We start from the raw sequence: 23,606 nt of genomic DNA on the forward strand, positions 1-23,606 counted from the left end.
GCTGTACTCTGCATCTGCAGTATTCAGTTTTCCAATTGCTGAAACCTACATATTATTTAAAAATCCAGAGTAAAACAGTGCTTTGAAATAAAAATGTTGTCTGACCTCTTGCTAAGAAACAGATGTGTTGCAAAGTATTGCCACACTCATCAGAATTGGAATGTGATACAGTAATGACAGACCTTGGATTCATTTGTACAACTGGATTTCTGGTATAAAACAAATGTATTGAAGCAGAATTGGCCTCAGGCCTTTCATTGTAACTAATCAATGCTGCATACTACTGTGGAAGAAATCAAACTTGGCCTTGTGGTTGAATCAGAACTGACAGAGCCGGCTTTTCTTTATTTAGGGCCATACTGTGATCACGGAGAATTTCATACAGCAAGGGGGAATCACCCACGTGTCTGTTTCAAAGGAATCATCCCCCTCTCTAAGTATAAAAATGCTTGAAAACTTAAGACAGATAGAGAGAGAAAAAAAATACGACCTTGGAGAAACTAAAACAAGTTTACTTAATTGGACATCCGTGCACAGGGTAATAAGACATACAGGATTTCTTATCTCAAAACTTGTAACTGAAATAAGCAGTATCAGCACTTCTGGTCTCTGTTTTTCTAGCCAAGTAGGCCAGGAGCCCGACTAAATTTACTCCTACACTACTTAACTTGCTCACTTAAGCTGTCAACTTAAGATCTTTACACAGAAAAAAGTGGAAGTTGTATGTCCTTTGTTGGCACACCAACAAAGAGCCAAACCTCTCTTTCTAACTTAAATTTGAACTTTGTCTGCCAGCTCAAGTTATTCTGTTCTAATATTAATTACTTCTCTTTTGTGTCAATCAGGAGGAAATGATAAGTTTTTGTGAGGGAAAAAATGATTCTTAGAAATTGTTTGGACAACCTAAAACTAACAACTCCCTTGACTCATGCTCTTGAGCCTGAGATGATGCCCCATAGCTCTCAGATTGTGAGCCCTGTGGCTTGATTTCTTATTTATTTTCTGTTAATTTTTTTTCAGTTTTACAATATTTGATACCATGGGTGACTGGTGCCTTTGGAGTCTGGGGGGTTCCCCTAGTGGTGGTGGTCCCCCAGCAGCCAGCTGGTGACTCGGGGGTCCTTGCACTTCCGCATGCGGCACGCCGAGCCAATTTCAGGGGGGGCACAAGTGCTCTTGGGGGGGGCGCACAGGCCCCCAGTGGCCCCCCCATGTGTTGCCTATGTTTGATATTCATAGTTGTTGGTATTTCACTATGTTAACCTGTTTCTAAGCAGAAGGAAGCACAGCAGAAAGAGGTTTAATGGATTAAAAAACAGGTTTTCATACTCTTCAACTCACTGGGGGGTTTTCGGGTTTGGCGGCTGGAGGTTGGCTTTTATTTTTGTTGCTGTCACTTCATTAGTTTAAAAAGAACTTCTCTCTGGTGAATGCTGTGAAAGTTTAGAGCATGGGCAGGCAATTATTTTGGTTGGAAGGGTGCTTAATGAATTTTGGTGAGCTACTGAAGGCCACAAGGGTAGTCCCTTGACAGGTGCCCTGCCCCCTGGCTGCCATCTTGGGATCAGAAGTCCCATTCCTAACCCCTGACCTTTGCCACCAGTTGTTCCCTTTGCCCCCTAAAGTACTCCTTTTGGTAAGGGAGTTTGCCATCTTGGAAAAGGAAAAAACCAAATGAACAGTTTACTAGAAATCAAACATTCAATAACATAACATATTTCAATTTGTCCTGATTTGTGTGCGTTTGCATTGTGTATACAGAGGTGATTGCATAATAGTGCAAAATGAAATTTTATTCTTGTAGATTGTGAGGGGAGGGTGTGGGTAGGTGGGTATGGGGTTTGCGGGGGGATGTGGGGGTATGTGTGGTTTGGGGTGTGGGGGAATGAATGGGGGCATATGTGGGGGTGGGGCTAGAAGTGGGTAGGGGGATATGTGGTGGGTATGGGGTAGGGGTGTGCAAAATGAGCCATAATTGATTCAGATTTGGATTCAGCCCGAGGGACAGTGATTTAATTAATTGTTTTGGATCACTGTCCCAATTCGATCTGGCCGAATCCAAATCTGAAGTTTTGATGCTGATTCAGAGAATCAGTGATTCAGCCATACACACAGCTTTAAATGTTTTTTCTACATACCTTGAGGTACCAGGCACGACTCATGAACATGCCATGGTTGGATGGATGGAGCGTCCCACAGGAGTGTGGGGAGGGGGCCCCTGTGTGCTCAGCAGTGAACCCAGGCGTGGACCAGTAGTACTTCTGGTACATTTCTGGGTCCTCTGCTGAGCATGTGGGGGGCCCCCCTGCACCCCTCTGGCTCAGCGATCAGCTGTGGGGGGACCTCAGGTGCCCGCCTGACCCAGGAAGCATTAATCACTGAGCCAGGGGAGTGCAGGGGGGGCCCCCAGCATGCTCCCCAGCAGACCCAGAAGAGGACCGGAAGTGCTTCCGGTCCACTTCTGGGACTGCGCCAAGCACACTGGGGAGTCCCCCATGCTCCCGTGGGATGCTCCAGCTGCCCCACCATCACACCATTCATGAGTCACCTGGTACCTTGAGGTACATAGAAACAGCTTTTAAAGCTGTGTCTATATCTGAATCATTGAATCTTCCCAAATCTCTCCAAATTGGTTTGGAAGGTTCCAGTTTGATTCTGAGAAATTAAAGGGTCCTCTGATTCAATTTGGTTTTGGAGATTCGACCACTGAATGAGGCCGAATCTGCCAAATCGAATCAGGGGCTGAAGCTTCACACAGCCCTAGTATGGGGTTTCTGAGAAGTTATAGATATGGGGGGGGGCGGGTCATGGAGGGAGAGGGTGACTGGGGGTGCATGTGCATGGTGGGGTGTGTGTGCAGGGCCCCCCTTCGTACACAGCCTCTGCTGCCAGTGGCAGCAGCAGGCGGAGTCCCATAGTGGCACATGGTCCTGGACTGCACATGGCTGGGTCACCAGCTCCATCACATGCCTGAGACCCATGCTGCTAGGGGGAGCCCTGCGCAATGAAGTCTGCAGTACAGATCGTGAGGCTTGGCTGGGGTAGGAGGGAGAGGAGTGGAGCTGGCCTGGCTCCATAGAACAGAGCTCCCTGCTGTTCCCTGTGACCTGCACATAGCAGGGAGCATGACTGGGCTGCTGGCTCCATTGTGCGGGGCTCCCCCAGAGGCATGTGGCTAGTGTGGAGAGCCCAGGAACTGCAAGCAGGCCCTGCACAATAGAGTCAGATGGACTCCGCACCCCTGCCAGCCCAGGCTCTGTGGTCATGTTGCCCTGCCCTGGGTCCCTGCTGGCTGTGGGCCCTGTGCTCCTGCCCCCTGCTGCCATCATTCCTCCTTTACCTACCCAACCTCCTCCAGTGCCACTGGTATCACCACTCCTGCTCCCTACCACTGCCACCACTTTCACCCCTGCTGCCCCTCCTGTCCCCACTTGCTGCCTCTGCTGCCCTTACCCTGACACTTCCCCACCTTCCCCCATACCTGCTGCCCCCCTGCCATCACTTCCTCACTGCCACCACCACTTCCCCCACCCACTGCTGCCTCCCTACCTGCAGGGCTGGAGTTAGGGCTATCCCATAGGCAAGGATGGGAGTGTAGTGTGTGCTGCCCCTGCGGGAGTGAACAGGGCTCAGCCCATGCAAGCACAGCCGGGGCAGCCCGGGGCTGAGCCAGATACAGTGAATTGGTTGGCGTCCACTTGTGGGTGGGATGAAATTGCCTGGTGGACCAGATATAGCCTGCAAGCCGTATTTTGCCCACCCCATTTAAAATGTGATGTAGTAAGAGATACCATACCCAGGCTGCCTTTAACTATTTGCCAAAATGAGTGCAGTCTCCAGGGCATGTGCATTGAGTCCTTTGTTTGTATGCTGTAGTGCTCTTTGAACCTAACTGCCTCCCACTCCTGACCACAGTCAGTTCTGGAGGGTTTGAACTTGAAGTATTATACAACACAGCGTTGTAGCTCAAACAGCTACAAGTGCTAAGTGACCACAGAAGGCTAGAGAATCCTACCTCCAAAATCATACCAGAATGCTTTAATAAAGAAAACCACGTTTCCTCTCTATTATATGGTAAAAATTTTATGAAGTCTTCAGAATTTTTTTCTATAAATGTTCCACATTGCAATGAAAGAGCAGAAGTGTTTGAAATAGATCACGTTAATCAGTATAATAGTTTAGAACTGTGGTAAAAGCATAACCAAAAGGAGAAAATTGTTCTCTGTTTCCTAAAAGTAATGCAATATAATTTGGGCTCTTACCTCAAGCCATTCTAGGAAACCAGCTATCTCTTGGCCTATATAGCGTGTGTTTTGTACTGCTATGGGATAGTGCTGATGAGCAAATGAGAGCCAATCTGCAATCATCACATTTGTTTCTTTATGCTTAGATTTCAGGGTTGCTGCCATCTTCCAAACCCAGTTTTCTAACATACCATCTACCTGTTTAAAAGACAGAAAAAAGGAAAGGAGAAGAAAAAACTTAAGGCCATCTTTTTTTACCTGTGAAATTTCTAATGACAAACCCCATGGAAACAGGAATTGATCAAGCAATAAGAATTAGTTAGTACTAATAGCTATAACCAGGGAACAAAGCCTGTTTTATATATCATTATTATATGTGGTAACATACATTGGAGGGACATCTGAACTCAAGAGCCTGTGTCAAAAACTTATTATTTGGATGTGTAAATTTGACTTTTTACATTGCTGAGGGTGCTGCTGCATATATTCTCTTTTCTAGAAAAACTAATGTAAAAAACTGCTTGCATTTCACTTTAGAGCTGCTAAAATGCAAAAAATCTAGTTGTAAGTGGGATGGGTGCTTCCTGATCTGCAGGCTTTCGATTTTTCTAGAGCAGAGGTGCTCAAGCTTTTGGCCCTGTAGACCGTATGATTGGCATAGGCCTGGTCCATAGGGCCAGATCGGAAGAACTAAGAACGGCCATTTATTGATTCCTAGCATTGGTCCAACTTGCCCAGTCTCCTGTGTCAGTGGCAGAGAGCGAATGCTGAAAGGGACAGGGAATAAGGTATAATCAAAGTTTTTCCCACTGTTCCTCTTACTTGCAGGTTTCATCCCTACATGCCAAGGTTCAACCACACACTGCTTCTGTTTGGTCCTGCACACTGGGATAGGGCCTTGAACGACCTCAGCTGGCCCCTGCAAAGCAGGATTGGGCCCCGCATTGGCGCCATATGATGTGATTGGGCCCTGGATCCCCACACCCACCCATCTGGCTCCATATGGTTCAGGCCTCATGTTGCCCAGTGTGCCTAATCTAGCATGAAGGGCCTGTTGGTCCCCAAGGGTCCAAAAATTTGCCATATTTTCAGACCTGTGGTGAGCTCCACGGACATGGTGCTGGGTGTCAGGGCCTCTGGTCAAGCATGCCCAGATGGGCCAAGCACTTGAGTTACACCTGCCCATAATCCCTGACTAATGTGATCATCCCAGTTCTCTACAACCAGATTGGCTCCTGGAAGCACCACTCACCCCTGTTAAGCACACCTGCAGCCACAGGCTGCAGGCACGTCTTGACATAGCCTCTCTGTTTTGGCAAGCCTCACGTTCACTGTTCTCTCTGGTTCTCTCATCCTGACACAACTTTAGCTTTTTCTGACCCTGACACTGACCTTGGATCTCCTCTGGAACTCAGTGCTGGTCCTCTGACCCCTGGTTTCTGATCTTAGCTTGCTGCTCAGACTGTCTCTTGGATCTCCCCTCTTGGCTTTCCTAGAATTTGGCCGACACATTCTCTGTCCCAGACCCCAACCTAATGCTTTGGTAATTTATGCTCCTGCCTTGCAGACCCCCTAGTTGCTACCAGTGGCATACCACAGGCCCAGCTGCCTATGTCCTGGCCAAAGCCTTCCACACTGGTGGCCAGATTTGGAGTCTTCATAGATTTCATAGACATCAGGGCTGGAAGGGACCTCGGAAGATCGAGTCCAGCCCTCTGCCCAAAGGGCAGGAAGTCAGCTGGGTTCATAGGATCCCACCAAGATAGGCATCCAATTTTCTCTTGAAGGTGTTCAATGTAGGTGCTTGAACCACCTCCGATGGCAGGCCGCTCCAGACTTTGGGGGCTCGTACAGGAAAGAAATTCTTCCTTATGTCCAGCCTGAAACGGTCTTGCAGGAGTTTATGACCATTCAACCTCGTCATGCCTTGGGGTGCTCTGGTGAACAAACATTCCCCTGGATCCTGGAGGTCACCCCTGATAAACTTGTAGGTGGCCATCAGATCACCCCTGAGCCTGCGCTCTTCCAGGCTAAAGAGCCCCATGGCTCTCAGCCTGTCGTCATAAGGTCTGTTTTCCTGACCTCTGATCATGCGCGTGGCTCTCCTCTGGACTCTCTCAAGCTTCTCCACATCCTTTTTGAGTTGTGGAGCCCAAAACTGGATGCGGTACTCCAGCTGCGGCCTCATGAAGGCCGAGTACATGGGGAGAGTGATGTCCCAGGATTTGCTTGAGAAGCATCTATGGATGCAAGCCAGCATTTTGTTCTCTTTAGTAGCTGCAGCATCACATTGCAGGCTCATGTTCATCTTGTGGTCAGTGATGACCCCCAAGTCTCTTTCTTCCATAGTGCTAGCCAGTGTAGCACTACCGACACTATAAGGATGCTGCAAGTTTTTTTTGTTTCGTTGTTTTTTTTTGTCTTACCATGTTTTGAAATATAGTATTTTTGGCCCTAATTTATCATTTTTGTGAAAAAGTGTTTGATCACAAATCCTTGGTTCACATGAGTAGTTCCATTTAATTCAATGGGCTAGAAATCCCTAATGTATGGGTTGTTTTTTTTTAATTGTAAGAATCCTTACTTCCCATCATATTGAATATAACCAATTTTTTCCAATTACTGAAACTGTCAGAATTAAGTTAAACTAGTTGCCTGTATTTCTCCTACCAATGGAATTTATAGCTCTTTAAATCTCTTCTTTATTGGACCTTTAACAGAGCTTTGAGAATTAATACTGAAATTTTGGTTTCATTCTTTTTGAACTAAAAAGCTTTCTAACATGGGCCTGGATCCCTCTGCTAATGTGAATGTTTTCATCGATGGGAATGGGATCAGGCCCATCATTTGGCTGCACAGTAGGCATAATGTTTGAGCAAATTTTCTCAGTTTGGTAAAGACCAAGAGTAAAATGCTGGCTAGAAAGAAGTTAATGGGAGTTTGCCATTAACCTCAGTGGTGCTAGGATTTCATTGCTGCTGGACATGAGGCTACAGTAAAAACTCTTGATTTCTGATTCGGTACATCTGTTCCAATTTTCAATTGTATAGTCATTTTCCATTTTCTTACAAAACATACATATCATGTAAAAGAAACTTGGGTGAGATTTATTTGTTTGAGACACTGCTGGAATAATTTTAGGGTACACATTACTCCATTACCATGTTCCTAATGATGTTAAGAGGTGTGGGGAGGTTAACATCTGTTTGTTGGGGACTGGAGGGAAAGATGATGCCAAATAATTCAAGGTGATGATATAGATTTACTCAGAAAGATGCTTCTTGCCACCTTCACTAATAATGCTAATTCTGTAAGATTCTGCTACAGATATCTGCTAAAATAATGTAATTTCTTCTTCCTGTCTTTTTAACAGCTGATTAAAATTTTGTTCCAGAGCAGCACTGTTGTTTGTCTGAAATTAGCTTCTTTTTAAAAAGAAAAAACAAAACAAAATATTTTAACTTGGAACCAGTTCGGTGATTATTCATTGTTGTTGAGGGCTTCATTTTCAGCTGAAAGTGCTTATGAAAGAAGATGTGTCTCTGGAAGAAATGTGGAGAGATTTCATGCACTTCTTTAAAAAAACCCAATCAGTAAATAACTGGCTGCAAATGGAAGAGAAATGAAACTGTTCATTCAATCCTCTAGAGATGCAGCACATCAGTTCAGCTACTTGTTCAAACTCTGTTGGCATTAAACTAAAGAAGGAGTCAAATCCTTAGCACAAGTTTCCCATATGAAAAGTTTGTTTGTTTATTTATTTCTGCCTCAGTTTCAATGGAAGTACCCACATTTGGACTTTTTCAAGCAATGTCTTCTTCTAGGGAAATGTACTGTCATTTTAGTTGTAAACTTTCTTTAGAAGATGCTTTTTGGTAGCATCATAGTAGATCAAATCTGATGCAGTTTAAACTAAAAAGAAAAGAATGTGAAGTTCATACCGACCATCCATGGACTATCATCACCAGCGGAAGAGAGGAATTGAAATTGCATCTGTCAAGAGTCTCTATCTGATTAAACGCAATCAGACAGCCTTCTTCAGCTGGGTCTGTATAGAGTCGAAATTTGGTTCGTAAGTTCTGTTGCTCTTTCTTTATTCTGGTGTACCAATGCTGGGAGTCCAACGCCTCTGAAATGGGATTGAGGTAACGTATGTTATAATATGGAAGGCGCAGCCTGTGAGGAATGCTTATGAAACACAATATAAGACAATGAAGTACAGTCTCATAGAATAAACTCCTTTATAACAAGGATTACAAAGAACGAGCTGCAAAGTTCAGGTCAAAATATGACCTTTGTGAGAGTGTGAAGCTGGTTGGGTTTGGTTTGGACACATTGCTTTTGATAACTTCAGGTGCACAGGAAATATTGACATTATAATTATATTAGCTAATACAATAAGTGCCATAAAACAAGGTACAGTTGTTGTGATTTTACAATGCTCTTATATACATAGACAAACACTTTCGTAAGCTGGTAGTTCTGCAGAGGGTGTGTCACCTAATGTGCACCTGCTTGTAGCTGCTGAGTAAGCATCATTATGCTAAAACAACCATTTAATATAGAGTTATAATCCTGCTTAGGGATGTATGCTGTGAGAGCATATTTTAAGGCCAAGATAAAATGTCCTTGTATTAGTTATAGTGTATGCAATTTTAGAGAAAATGGGCTTGCAGGAGATATAGAGTAGGATTTTTAGAAAACTAAATTCAGAATGGTACCACATAATTGGAGAGCTGCATGGCAGTAATGATGGATACTTATACACATGTCACACCTCTGCTCCTATGTGTGCTAATGAGCACGTGCTGGAGCAGACTTGATTAATAGAGTCTGCAGGGGTATGCTAATTAGTGTGTTCTGGCAGTTTCCGTGTCACATGCATTCAGTATCCCTGCATTTCAAAATGACATTGGAGGCACTTTAACTAAAGCTCATCGAATGACATGTGACACTGCCCCCTCTGCCCCCTCCACCTTGGAGCACATGTATAGACGCTCTACATTTAAGAAGAGGGTGTTGGGAGGTGAAATGATTCAGGCAACCACAGTCCCATTAGTATAGTCCTCAATAGTATGCCAGACTTTAAAGCAAATTTCAAGGAAAGAAAAAAAGATAAGTGGAAATGGAATATAAAGAAGGATGCTTTTACAAAATGTGTATTTGCCTGACCTGATATCTATTTTTGACAACATTACTAATTGTAGATAATGGAAATTAGGATGACCTAATCTGTCTGGATTTCAATAATGCATTGGACATTGAGCCACATGGGAAATTACTGGGGGAAATGATGTTATAAGGTCCATCACATGTGGTTAGTACAAGAATTGTAAAGGCAGAAAAGAACTCAGCAGAAGGAGACTACAGCATGTTATGCTGAAGGGGGAAATGTCAGGCTGGAAATTTAGTGTGCGAGTTCAAGTTTTGGTCTTGGCTAATCTTATTTAATATTTTCATTAATGATCTGAGCATATAAACTAGGTGTCAACTAATTAAATTGGAAGATACCTTTTCTCTAGGGCAAAAGATTGAGAAGTCACTCGACTGTCAAGAGGAATATTCAAAACTCCATGAGGGCTTATAGGATGTTCCTTTAAGAAACAACCAGGGAAATAGGCTGTACAAACTCTTTTTTATAATTAAAAAAACCCCATTTGACTAGTCGACTTAACAATGCTAGGCAGCTTTGAGGCCCAGGAAATCCAAGGAAAGTCTCAAGAGGACAATAACAGCCAGGTGTTTTGTTGTTAGACCCAGACAATACAGACATGGAGCTTCTTGAAGGGGGAAGACAAATAAGAATTCTGAAAAAATTTGGGAGGACCTATGCGGGAATGGAGCCCACGTGTGGACAATGTGTTCAGTTCTTGGATGAAAGTTGTCTACTGCATACAAAATATAATGTATTATTATATGTTTGCTTGTAGTTCAGTTTCCAAATGTAAGCATGACATATGTGGGTACAAGTATTCTTGTACATCATGACTTACTCTTTTAGATGAAGATTTTTCATAAACCAGGTTATGCTCTGTCACTGCACTCTTCCCCAAAGTGCCTCCATTTCCACAATCCACTAGCAAATTCATCTATATGTTCTGATGACAGTTTAACCAAAGCATACAGGAGCATTCACGTGCATAAAGCTTTGTAGCATTGGGGTTTTATAATATGCAGAACCTAAATAATTTACAAAAGCAATTCCGCTCTTCAAGCTAGAACGTATTTTTGCAACACAAGACACTTATTATAATCATTATTTGGTATTGTATTTTAGTAATTGTGACAGGGCAGTAAGCCTAACCCTGTTGTGAAACACCAAAAGAACAAAGGGGGAAAAGAAACTTGCTGCGGAGGTGAGCCTGGATGGGGGGAAAGCTCAGCAGGAGTTCCCAGATGTGATCAGCTGGGAGAGTTGGTAAAGCAGTGAATAGGATGCTATGGTCAAGCACATAGCTGATCAGTGCAGGAATTTACAAGAGAGCTGAATGAGCAATCAGGGTGCCTCTGGTGAGGGGAACAGCATGAAGAGGAACTGAAGGGAGCATGAAGCTGTGGTGGTGGCATACAGCTGACCAGGGAATGGCCAAGGAGTGTTTCAGCAATGAACTTACCTGAAAAGCGGGGACGAAGAGGGAGGTGCCACATCTGAGCCGGTGATTTCGAGTCCAGTGGGTGCGGGCCTTCATTCCGGAGACCTGGATAAGGAAGAAAGATTGATCAGAAATGTGACTTTGGGGTGTTGGCCCAAGATAATCCCTCTCTGAAGGATAAGGGTGGAGAGATTATATGAATGTTTATTTGAGAACTGTGGGGTGAAAAACAGGACAAGAAGCCAATGGCAAGACACCAGCTGCTGGGTCATTAAGCAAGGCATCACAGAGATTATGACTCCCACAGGGGAGACCCAGTGAGATGAATGCTGAAACATCTGGTGTGCTAAGGACAGGGTATGGGCGTGGTGGAGCCCTGTGAAGAAGATTCAGCTTTCTAAGTTGCAGAAATCAACTTCAGCTTTGTCTCCCAGGACTGTACCTATTCGGTTCCTTCCTTTCCATCTAAGTCATGGCAGGAAAATTGAAAGGAGACTATCCGGTCCAGAGAGAGAGAGAAACTGCAATTTTACTTTGGTGGCACAGCTAGGTCTTCCACAGTAATCAAAAGCTTAAGAAAAGTAGCATATTCTAGTTGACTGTCAAGTGTGTGAAACATTGTTCATGGCAATGAAATTCCCAAAACTGTATTGCACTGTATATATGTGCTGCTTTTTCCTGCCATTAATTATTGTAAATTCCATTTTATAACAGCAAACCACTCCTGGATAGCATGTTACATTTCACGTATGGGAAATATCACTGATGGGGGGCAGGGGGGAATAGTTAATCTATTTAAAGGGGGCTTAGAGTTTTTGCTTTTTAAACTTCACTATTAACAAAAGGTTAGTTGTCAAAATGCTCAGCTTGAGTAATACAATGTGAAATACTTGTCTTTAAAGATTACTTTGACTATTGGAGCTATTTAGAACTTAGCTAGGTTGTTCATCCTTCACAGCATGGAGTCATGAGCACATCTCCTGAATCCCTACCATGAACTTCTGATTTCAGAGAAGAACAACCTCAGGAGAAGGTAAAGCTTTGCCTAATGGACTGCAATCCAGGAGAAACGTTTAAGCAGCGATATGCTGAATCCTATCTTCAAGGCACTCTGAATATTCTGTACACCAAGGTATAAGATGCTGCTAATAGGGCATATCCCCCACATCTTTTAAGTTTTGTTCCATTTTTAAAAAATTAAGATGGGACCCTCAGTGCCCAAGGATTCATCAACACCTCCTTTTCCTTGTGTTGATTTGCTGGAAATGGGAAAGCCTGTATTGGCTCTTGAAAGCATGCTGCTTTTTTGGTCCTTGTTTGGAAATGCCCTGGGTTTTAAAGCCAGCCATGAGAAAAGAAACCAAAATTAAACTAATGTTAGTGCTTTATTTTAACACTGCAGCTGTTGTATGTGTTCTCTAACTTACCAGGACTCCATTTTTGCAAGGTACTGAATGACCGTACCTGGTGACTTCAGTTATGTTTAAGGATACTCAGCATCTCATGACATTTTAAATCACTATCCCAATGGAGATCATTTAAATGTTTATTAGTAAATGCCTTTAGGATGTTTGTTGCTCTAAAAAAACTGGACATTATCTACCGATACCACTATACAGTCATCTTCATGACAGGTTTCAGATTATTACCTTAAAGAATGTTGCAGTCTGTTTTTCCTCTAGTAGAGCTACCTCTCTTCATAGTTGATCAAAACTATGAACAGAGGTGAAGGACCACACGAAGAATTATTAAAAGTAGTGCGGACTAAGAAGCAATCTGTATGCTGTGTCTGTAAAGGAATAAATCCAAAACAGAAAAGAGTTTAAACTGGCTCTAGGTCCTCTGTTTGGGAAACTGAAAGCTCTGTTTAGCTACAGAATATGTGCAATATTGAGTACTGCCCTACTCTAATTTTTAAGCTTTATCTGGAAGAAGCACCTCAAGGAACAAGAGGGTAATTGGTTTCCTGGGTAATGGTGCCTTTCGGAAGAATGTGGGCAGGATAGTAGTTGTGCTGTTTCTTTGACATGGACAAGACTGCTCTCTATTAGAAAGTACACAAAGATTCTGGTCAGTACTGGTCTGTATATGAAATTGAGACACTGTAGACCTCTAGCTTGGAAGAGGTTCAGAATACAAACCTATTTCTTTCACAGCCAACTTTCAGTGAGGAAAATGTTCTGCTGTAAATAACAGCTTCTAGCCTTTGCACTGAACAAAAATAACCTAAGGTGTAGTAGAAATATTACATAATTTTTCATAAATCAAAATAATTTTTAAAAATCAGATCATAAGAATGCTTCCATATGTGAATGGCTATCCAAACACTCCTAGCACTTCAAAACCCAAATATTGAGGCTCCTATAACTCGTAGATTCTGAAAATTTAGACCAAAGCCAAATCTGTAGCTTGGGTCATAGGAAGGCTTTGCAGAGATCAGTGGTCCAAAATTTTACCATCAGGTTTCTAAAATACAATGCATACATTTATCTATCACTTGAAATAAAGGCTAATGAAATGGCAGCGTTCTGGTTCTCAGGTTGATAAATGCATCTTTTAGAGCTATGTAGTGTTGGCTTTACAGTGTTCCTGCTGAATATCTAAAATTTAATTCACTAGCCTCTTTACTTCATTTAGAAGTGTCTGTCAAAATCCCTAAACTGTTTTCCATGCATAATCATTTGCTGAAGTTGACACAAAATAGCATGGTGTAACTATAGAAGATTGTAGCTAGCATTGTATTGGAATGCTTCATCTGAATCTGTGACACAGCTCAATAATGAATTTTGAAAGTTTGATGTAAAGTAGTAGTATTTTGGTGCATAAGCACTTGTTTTTGATCAATGTGTATTCCTTAAGCTATTTTGAATCTTTGGGACAGGCTCTTTATACAATAGCTGATTCAGATGCAAAGCTAAAATAACCATGTGATATTGGACTGAAGAGAGTTACTTACACGGCCCTTTAAAAAAAAACAGTGAAGGATAACGAAAAGCATGAATGATATAAATTTGAAATTCTTCACCACCGTTTATTCACATATTTGTCACTGATTTACAAAGCCAAATTTCTTGCAACTGTATATTGGTTACCTTCCGTATTATATGAGATTTAATAATGGAGTACCTCAGCTTGAGCTTTCTTGATAGTACTGCCTTATATGGGTTTCAGTTGACAGTGATTGATAGCTTAAAATGGTATTTAAAGGTTTGCTTTTTGGGAATTGGCTTATAGGTGTCTGTGTGTGTGTATGTGTATGTGTATTTGAATGGTTCAGGATGGGCAGGAGGGGTTAATTGATTTCTAAAAGCCTGGGTCTCGCACATAGATTTTTTTTCAGCCTGCAGGCTGTCTAACAAACAAGAACACATAGTCTGAGAAACTGGGGGCATGTACCACACTGTTCAATAACATGAAATAAGGTGGCACCAGCTCACAAGGCCAAAGAGGGGGGCCAAAATCTCTTGTTTTGGGAAGAGTGTGCAATGCATGTCATGAGCTTGGAATGCACTGATGAAACAATGTGGACCACATGATGACCGCAGAGAGACCAGTCAGCAACAGCCACAGATGAAGAGTCATCAGGAGAGAAGGAGAATACAAAAGCAGAGATTTGAGAGTAACAAAAGGCCTTGGTCCCTCTTCCTTGTCCTTCTCCTCCATCCCCGTCACCCGGGAGGGGTCCCTGAGGCCACCATGGACAGACGGCACACCACCAGCCTGTCTCATCCACCTCACTGGGGTGGGGGTGGGCCTTGGCATCCCACCTCCAGGCTGTTGACATGCTGACATCTGACACCTAAGACAGAGCCCTCAGAATGAAGCCTGTGTCCTGGCCAGATATTTGTTGACTCTGATGACAGCTCATATCAATCTATATTGGTAGATATATAGAATTGTGTGATTAGTCTTTGCCATCTTTTCCATATCCACATTTTAGGTTATGCCCGAGCCTATACTCAATAGGAATTTCAGTAGTTAATCACTGTTGACTCTGGATTTAGGACTCAGATGCTTTGCTCCAGGGGGACCCATCCTCAGACTGACCATGAACATTCCATTTGATAATAGGCAAATTTACTGATACACAGTGATAACAGAAAAGAAACAATGCATGACAATGAGGCAACACTGGAGTGTTCTAATTGGAACACAGAGCAGACTCAATTAATCAAAACTTCTCTGACACATTCTAATTAGAATACAAGCCAGCATGTGTATAGGCAGCCTATGGGTGCATATACATATGCTCCAATGTTTCATAGTTTCATAGGGACCTGAGCAGATCATTAAGTCTGACCCCCTGCTGTGGCAGGAAAGAGTACTGGGGTCAAATAACCCCAGCAAGGTGTTCATCCAACCTCCTTTTAAAGACCCCCAGGGTAGGAGCCAGCACCACTTCTCTTGGAAGCTGGTTCCAGATCCTAGCTGCCCTGACCGTGAAGTAGCACCTCCTGATGTCTAATCTGAATTTACCCTCTGTCAGCTTGTGACCATTATTTCTAGTCACTCCTGGTAGTGCTCGGGGGAACAGGGACTTCCCCAGTGCCTGCTGGTCCCCCGGACTAGTTTGTAACAGGCCACTAGATCCCCCCTCAGCCTTCTTTTGTGGAGGCTTAACAGGTTCAGGTCCCATAGCCTCTCCTCATAGGGCCTGCCCTGCTGCCCCCTGACCATGCGAGTGGCCTCCTCTGGACCCTCTCCATGCTGTCCACATCCCTCTTGAAGTGCGGAGCCCAGAACTGGACGCAGTACTCCAGCTGCGGCCTGACCAGTGTCACATAGAGGGGGAGGAACACCTCCTTGATCCTGCTTGAGATGCATCTGTGACTGCATGACAAGGTACAGTTGGCCTTCCTGACTGCATCCTCACACTGCCGGCCCATGTTCATCTTGGCATCAATGACTCCAAGATCCTCTTCTGTCTCTGCACTGATGAGAAGGGAGTTCCCCAGCCTGTAGGTATGGTGCTGGTTCTTTCTCCCCAGGTGCAGCACCTTGCACTTGTCAGTGTTGAGTCCCATCCTATTCTAATCTGCCCACCCCTGTAACCTGTCTAGGTCCATGGGCCAGATAGAATAGCCTGGCGGGCTGCATCCAGCCCCTGGGCTGTATTTTGCCCACCCCTGCCCTAACATCTAGGTAGCATGGCCTAGAGCTAATGCTAGTCTGAAGTAGCATAACTTTGAGACCCCCAGAGACACTTAGCACAAGTCAACAAGTTTTAATGTGTGGACACTTGCACTTAAAGTGCCTTTAGGATGGTCTAAGTGTAATGCTTAACTTCACCCTTAGGTTAGAGACAAGCAGAGACTTGAAATGTGGTGAGGAAAGGTTATGGTACAAAGGCAAACATCAAAATCTGAGAGGTGTTTTATTTCAGGGCCTGTGAAAAAAGCATAATTGTCCATGTTGACTGGGTAAAGTTGTTTAAAAGGACAGCATGCATTGGAAGCTGATATAGGAGATCTTTGGAACCAATTCCTATGCTTCCATTGAACAGCTGAGAAAATGCACATGCAAAACAATGTGTGTGGTGTTGCTTGGCGACTATGGTTGTGACAGTCTTTTGAGATTCCTTTACAATTTTTGTTACCCTTGAAGTATAAGGAATGTATTTTCTTTGAATATAAGGACCTCGCTTCTGGCTACATGAAGCTGAACATCTATCCTATTCCTAAGTGTTCATTGAAGTGGAGAAGTGATTATCTTTTAATGTTTAAAAGAACCCTGTCTCTTTCCAGTATTTCCTTGTGCAGGAATTGATCTGTGCCTTGTCCTTTATATAGCTGTGTGTATATACAGTGTTTTGGGATGTGGAACAAAAACACTTGTTCTGCAAGGAAACATGGCAGTGCATCTCTGCTCCACTTATTTTTATTTTTATCTGCACTGGACCTAGAAAGTTTATGCCCTTTTTCTAGTGAAAGTTTTTAAAACTAGAATTACCAGCATATCCCTAGGGGCTTTTCTAGTCAAAATAATTTTCTTAAATAAAATGTGTAATGGCCAGTTTGGCAATAGCAAGGGTAGTGTCTGCAGCCACTTGTTAGAATGGACTCTATATTTAAATGTGGTTGCTGATTTTGACTAGAATGGACAAATGTTCAGTTGTTTCCACAGGAAGAACATTTTTAGAAATGCCAAACACTGGTACCACTGACTGATGCCACTGCAAGTATAGAAAAAATGGTTGCAAGTAATATTCAGGTTATGCAGAGCTAATCCTTTTTTGGTATAATTTGTTTTATCTGCAGTTTAGAATGTGAATGTATACAGGCAACCCCTACTTAGCACTCTTAATTGGTTTCTGAAGAAACGAGGGTTAAGTGAAACCAAAACTAATTGATGATGACCCAAAATGGTGACCACAATTGTTTTTAATGACCCAAGATGGTGGCCATGAGCATTATAACTTATAACGAAACTCATTGAGCACTAAGTGAAATCAGGTATCAATTTCAAATGAGTGTTATAGTGAAATAGCGCTAAGTGAAACAGCGTTAAGTGGGGGTTACCTGTACAAGCAACCGTGGTTTCCTATATAAAGAATAAATGATAAGAGACTTTTCTGAGTTCATTAAAATACCCTACTTTAATTCTTTGTTCACTATTTATTCAAAACTGTCTTCTGTTGCTGGTGAGGCTTTTGATGAAGAGAGATAAATTTTAACAATTGCGAAGTATATTTCAATTTTTATGACAATATATGGAGATTTTGGCAATTAAAATGCAAACAGCAAACAAAGACTTTTTATAGGAGTTCTTAAAAGAGATGAAGCGGTGATAGTTTAGCTTGTAGGTGTTGTTGTCTTCATTGATGATTCTGAGACCTCTCCCTCACATTCATATGAGTCAAATAAGGCTGTGTTTGTTTTATGGTTTCTAAAGAGGAAAAAGCACATGCAATATAACCTGTCTCTTCAGAAACAAAAATGAACAGATTCTCCTGCTTTGCTCTAAATACTATGTTAATTGTCTCTCCTCTTGCCAAATTCACATTGCTTCCCTCATTAGTTTTAAATACTGGGTTGTCTGAAAAAAAACATCCAGACAGCTTTCTCTCTTCTGACACTTGTGCTTTGTTCTTTTAAAACTCTTTCCTTGTTAAGCTCTGTTTATTGTGTAAGACTTCAGTGCATTTTTTCCAAATATATTTACTTTATGCAGAGCCAAGTGTAGAATTGGTGAGGGTCAGCTCTTTTGTAGTTTAACTGAAAATGAAAACCTAATGCAAATGCACTGATCCTCAAAACCTTAAAGCCTTTTTTCCTTTTCCAGCTTGTCTGAGTAACAAAACTTTGCACTACTATTGCATCTTGAATCCTAAAGCAATTTAAAAACATCAGGATCAAGTGACAGAACCTGGATTAAAACTTAGGTTTCCTGACTCCTAGTTCATGCCCTAAATGTATGACTATACAAACCCTCTCCCTTCACAAGAGTTCAGGATGATATCATACCCATGAAACTGTTAAGCAGCTTTCTTTACGTATTGGGTAAATAATGGTTTCATTATGGTAGATTTGAAAAATGCACCTTTAAAAGTGAGAGTTTAAGTGTTATGTGATACTGTACCCACCAGGCCTCAAATGTCTGGTCTTGGGTGGTCTTGGGCGGCCTTGGTCTGGGCAGCCAGTACAGGGCGTCCTACGGTCTCCTGTAGGCCTGTGGGTTGCCATCTGTCCCCTGAGTGGCTTCCTTCAATCTCACCTGCCACGTCTTTGACTGTTATCCCAGTGGGGGGGCCAACCACCCAGGGTACAGCTGCAGCTGGGAGACTGCCCGGTGGTAGTCCGTGGGGCTCCACCTCCCCTACACCCCAACTTTACGCCAACCTCTGGCAGGTCATCAAGTCTTTTTGGCTATACCTCCGATGATGTTGTGTCTCTTGATCTCGATGATCTCCGTAGCTCTGTTATGCCCTCAACTTTTCCTCCTGGGGTAGCTCAATCACTTAGTCATCTAATTCAGAAGGGCCTCCACCTGCCCTCAAGCAGTCCCAGACCCAGGACTCTAATTTTAACCAACAACCAAAAAAAAGAAAAAGAAAGATGGTGCAGAGCTGTGCTGCCTGCATTGTCTTGCCCTAACTCTCAACCCCTCCAAAAGGGGGAAACAAAAAGGGAACCAGAACAAACTATACATTGGGAAAGACCTGTCTGCTTTCCTCCCTAGCCCTACTACTAAGCTAACAGGGCATCTTTCTACCCCTAGAATCCTACTGGGGTGGGCCTGTCATCTGGCCAAGGTTGACCGTAGCCCCTTGCCCCAGGTCGTTTCTTCCCTCGCCCCTCTGAGCATGGTATGTGGTGTTGCTCTCCTCAGGTGTTGTCAGGGGCATTCTGCCTCCGACGACCTGCGGTATCTTCTCACGTGGCTGTCCACTTCCCATGCTGTGTGCTGGTACCCAGCCTCCTGCTGTTCTGCTCTGTAGCCTCTCTTGCTGCTCACAGCCGTTCCTGCCAGGAGGAAGAGTCTCATTTTGCTCCCTCACCCCGCTGACATTCCCACCTTTATTGGTGGAGGGAGCCTCCTCTGGCTCTCCCTTTCCTCCAAAGCTCCCGCCTTCACTGATGCAGAGAGCCTCCTCTGGCTCCTCTGCCTCCTCACCCCGCTGGGCTCCACTGGCACAGAGAGCCCCTGCCAGCTCTCTATCCCCAGGAGCCTCTCCCACGGTGCTGGGCTTGATTGTCTTTTCTGCCGCTCCTTCTCCCCATGTATTCCGGGCAGCACCTGGCATCAGAGACCTCCCTGTCTCTGCTCTGCTCTTTCCGCTGGCTTCCCTGGAGGTTTCTTTTATTCCCACTGGCTGGTGATTACCAATGATGTCCCTGGCCAGTTTTAGCTGCATAAAGGTGAGGCTTATGACCCACATGGATTTCCTTTCTCCCTCCAGCTGCATCACGGGTCCTGTTGCTGCCAGTAAGTAATTTCTTTGTGTTATTTTTATATCTTTTTACTGTGTGCTGCCTGCCCCAGGGGGAGTCCCCGCTTACTGTTTGGGGTTCTTTTCCCCATTCTTCTCTGGGACAGATACAATACTAAATTGAAATCAATACACAAAGGATTTCACCTGACTTAGTCAGAATTTTACATAAAAGCATACTGAGATATTGAAAAAGCCTTGCCAGAAACTCTTAGTATTTACACATATCACAGATTTCAAACTCTTATTATAAATGTGTTTTAAAAAATGAAAAAGGAACTAACCATTTCCCTCCCATTGCTTAAACAAAATTTTTACAGGAAATGAACTCTCGCTGAAGTTGCAAGATTTAGGACTGGTTGAATACAAGAAAAAATATTTGCTCAAACATTTGTTCAAATATAAACTGTGGATTACTTTGACTGCATGTGATCCTTTTTATTTATTTTCTGCAGGTATTCATTGATGTGATATTTTTTCTTTGCAGGAAAATGTTTGTATGCAAATATTTGTGAGACTGGATTCTTTAGCCAGGGTTTGTGTCTGAAGTGTTCAGGGACACTTTCCTTCAGTTCTCATTGTCCTCCTTCCTGTTCTTAAAAGCATGAAAAAGGAGCAAAGTAGCTGGAATTATGTTTTTTATCAAAGATTTTAAAAGGAAAAATGAATAAAGTAAGTCTGGTCAAGGATAATTTGTGAATAAGTGAAGGCTGAGTGTATTGACTAATGCTTCTTAGACATAGTTGAGCAGACTGTGAAACCAAAACATTTTAACCGGAAAATATATCTATTTATTCAAAACAAAACCTGTTCACAGCAAAGGATAGATTTTAGCAAATCTCCTGCTCAATTTTTTTTTATTTTCTTAAAAACATCCAGTTCCCATTTTGATATTTTTAAAACTGTTTCATTTTTATTCAAATTCATTTTAGTTTACAATTCTTAAATTAAAAATGTTGAAATCAAAATGAAATATTTTGAAACTATTAACATATCACATTTGGATTGACATTGTTGATTTATTGGGATTTCTTTGATTTTATGAACTTCTTTCTAGAGTGAGAGACAGTTTCCTGCCCCCCAGTAATCAAGGGTCAGAAGAAATCTAAACAATGTAATGTGTAGGAGGGAGGTATGGAATATATATATTAAAGAATTCAAATAGTGCATGGGCAGATCTAGAATTTTGAAAAGGGATATGCACATGGTGAAGTGTATCATCGCATATAAAACAACACATTTTTGTCCAGGTAAAAATAAACTAGAAGCTTTACTAATGTGCTAGGGGCCAAGGGCTGTATTATTCAGTTTAAAATTGGCGAAAATCAAATATAATGTAATTGGTATGAGCTAAAAACAATCTGCAGGGTTGTGAAATTGGAGCTTCATTACAAGGAGCAGCTAACACAGCAGAATTGCAGAACAAAAGCTGGCTTGATTGGTGAGATATCAAGGCCATTAAAAAGGAGAGGATCGTTAACACCTGTGAAATGAAGAGTTTAGAAGGGATCAGGTAGATTAAAATGAGCCAGGAAATCAACGGACTCCTTCAGTACTGCCTGACTAGAAATGTAACTGCCACTGCTGGGCAGTTGGTTGTAAACTTTGGGTGGAGCAGGAGTCAAAGTGGGGTACAACTGTGCCAGTGCACCCCCACCCCAGCTCCACCCCTGAAATTGTGCACATATCTTGCCATGACTGCATAGGTCAGTACTTTATATTTTCTTCAGTTTGGCTATAAAGGATAGGGACAAGATCTCAGTTTGTGCATATATGTGTTTCTTGGAGCCATTTAACTTTAAATTAGAGTGAACATAAGAAAATCCCAGAAATCCAGGACATTATCCAGGAAATCTGGGACACTGCTCTCTTCCCCCCCATGCTCTCACAAGTTGCTGGAAGTGGAGTTGTGTGCCAGACAGGTAGTAACATGTTCCTCTTCTACTCCCAGCCAGGCTGCGCCCCGTGCCCCTGCATTGCTGGGATGTCCATTATAATTCTCAATAGCCAGCTGGGACCAGCCTCTGAAATCCAGGACTGTCCTGACTAAACCAGGACATATGGTCACCCTACTTAAAAATGAGGCCATAATGACAGGGAGGAATTTGAAGCCAAATAGACAGTTTGCAACATGCACACCCTTTTTGTATTTCTATTTTATGGTATCTGTGCTAGAAATAGTAGCCCTTTTCCTTTTCTGTGAAAAGAAAAAGCCTTGATTTTTCTTCCTGCATGATCTCTCAGTGAAGTAACAAATTTGTCCAGCGCCAGTTTGCCATGGAAATGATTGAGATGTCAGAAATTCAGCATAACATCTGCAATCACTATTGGGTAGAAGGAAAGGGGGCTATAGAGTATGGGAAGTATGAACATATATTTGAAATTTAGCAAAAACAACAGGGAGTTTCTGAGAGAGAAATCTGCTATATTCTAAGATTAGTGTGGCATATTTTACATAATTCTCCAGTATCAAATTTGCTGTCTTAGGGGATAAAAATTATCCATCAGAAGAAGGGTCATAGAAATCCTTCAACCCAAGGAAGTTGCCTTGAAAGATGACTGGCTCTGAAGAGAAGTTGTACATTATGAAGTGTACATTATGGAGTTTGTCTGCAAAGATTAAAACTTTGTACAGCCCATTGGAGGGTGTTGGTGTGAGGTAAGAGCTGTAGGTCAGAGGGCTGTGCAAAATGGGCCCTATTCAATTTGAATTCGAATTTGGCCTGAATCAGGGGCAGTGATTTGATTAGTTGATTTGGATCACTGTCCCCGATTCGATTCAGCTGAATCTGAAGATTCGATGCTGATTCAGAAAAATTTGGCGATTCAGACGTAGACACAGCTTTAAATATTTTTTCTACATACCTCAAGGTACCAGGGGGCTTGTGAATGCTGTGATGCTGGGGTGGATGGAGTGTCCCACAGGAGTGCAGGGGGCCCCCCCCAAGTACTTGGCAGCAAACCCAGAAGTGGACTGGAAGTATTTCCAGGTCCGCTGGGGAGTGCATGGAGGGCCCCCTGTACCCTTCCTAGCTTGGCAATCAGCCGGGGGGGGACCACAGGTGCCCCCCCCCCAGACCCAGGAAGCACCAGTCACTGAGCTGGGCCCGGATGTGGACTAGAAATGCTTCTGGTCCACTTCTAGGTCTGCTGCTGAGTGTGCTGGGGAGCCATGCGCCCCAGCATTGCATCACTTACAAGCCCCCTAGTGCCTTGAGGGTATGTATAAAAAACATTTAAAGCTGTGTCTATGTTCAAATCACCAAATCTTTCCGAATTGATTTGGAGGGTTCCAATTTGATTTGGAGAGATTAAAGGGTCTCCTGATTCGATTTGGATTCAGAGATTCAGCCACCAAATCAGGCCAAATCTCCACTGAATTGAATCACCAAGCCATAGTAGGTAGACAGTCTCATCTAAACAACGAAGCTAGTACATACTTGGACATGAGTTTACATGGCACTACTCTGCACTAATTCTCCAGTGGGTAATTTTAGCATTCACTAAGTACAGTGTAATTTACTGCAGCTATTTTGTTAGGAGGTCCTTTGTTTTAAAATTTGTATATGACATTTTAAAAAGTAAAAATGTTTCTTGCTTGCACATGCATGTGCTGTCTCTCTCCCTTTTCTCACATATGCGTGTGCATGTGCACACACACAAAATCAACTTTGTCTGTAGCTATTATTTGTGCACCAGCTAGAATCCAGTGGTGCTCACCTTTGGCCCACAGGCAAATTCTGGCTCACAGAACCATATCATCTGTCCTGTGGGCTTCATCACAGGTCTGGAAATTTGGTGCCCGAGGAGTGGTGATATAGTTAACTGCAACTCCCATGA

General features: G+C 42.9%; 1 protein-coding gene across 3 annotated transcripts in view; it reads right to left on the reverse strand.

Annotated features, from left to right (window-relative positions):
- LIPC (lipase C, hepatic type) overlaps positions 1 to 23,606 on the reverse strand; it is an 85,806-nt gene that overhangs the window by 19,761 nt on the left and 42,439 nt on the right. The window contains exons 2-4 of one of the 3 annotated variants that reach the window (XM_019533480.1): positions 10,859 to 10,942; positions 8,186 to 8,373; positions 4,263 to 4,442 (exon numbers count right to left, since the gene is read on the reverse strand). In XM_019533480.1, the coding sequence (XP_019389025.1) occupies positions 4,263 to 4,442; positions 8,186 to 8,373; positions 10,859 to 10,942 (452 nt within the window). Of the gene's footprint in view, positions 1 to 4,262; positions 4,443 to 8,185; positions 8,374 to 10,858; positions 10,943 to 23,606 lie in introns of those variants that run through there. The other 2 variants (XM_019533481.1, XM_019533482.1) reach the window with 2 other exon arrangements.

Source organism: Crocodylus porosus, unplaced genomic scaffold (assembly GCF_001723895.1).
Source record: "Crocodylus porosus isolate Cpor-Errol unplaced genomic scaffold, CroPor_comp1, whole genome shotgun sequence".
NCBI lineage: Eukaryota > Metazoa > Chordata > Crocodylia > Crocodylidae > Crocodylus > Crocodylus porosus.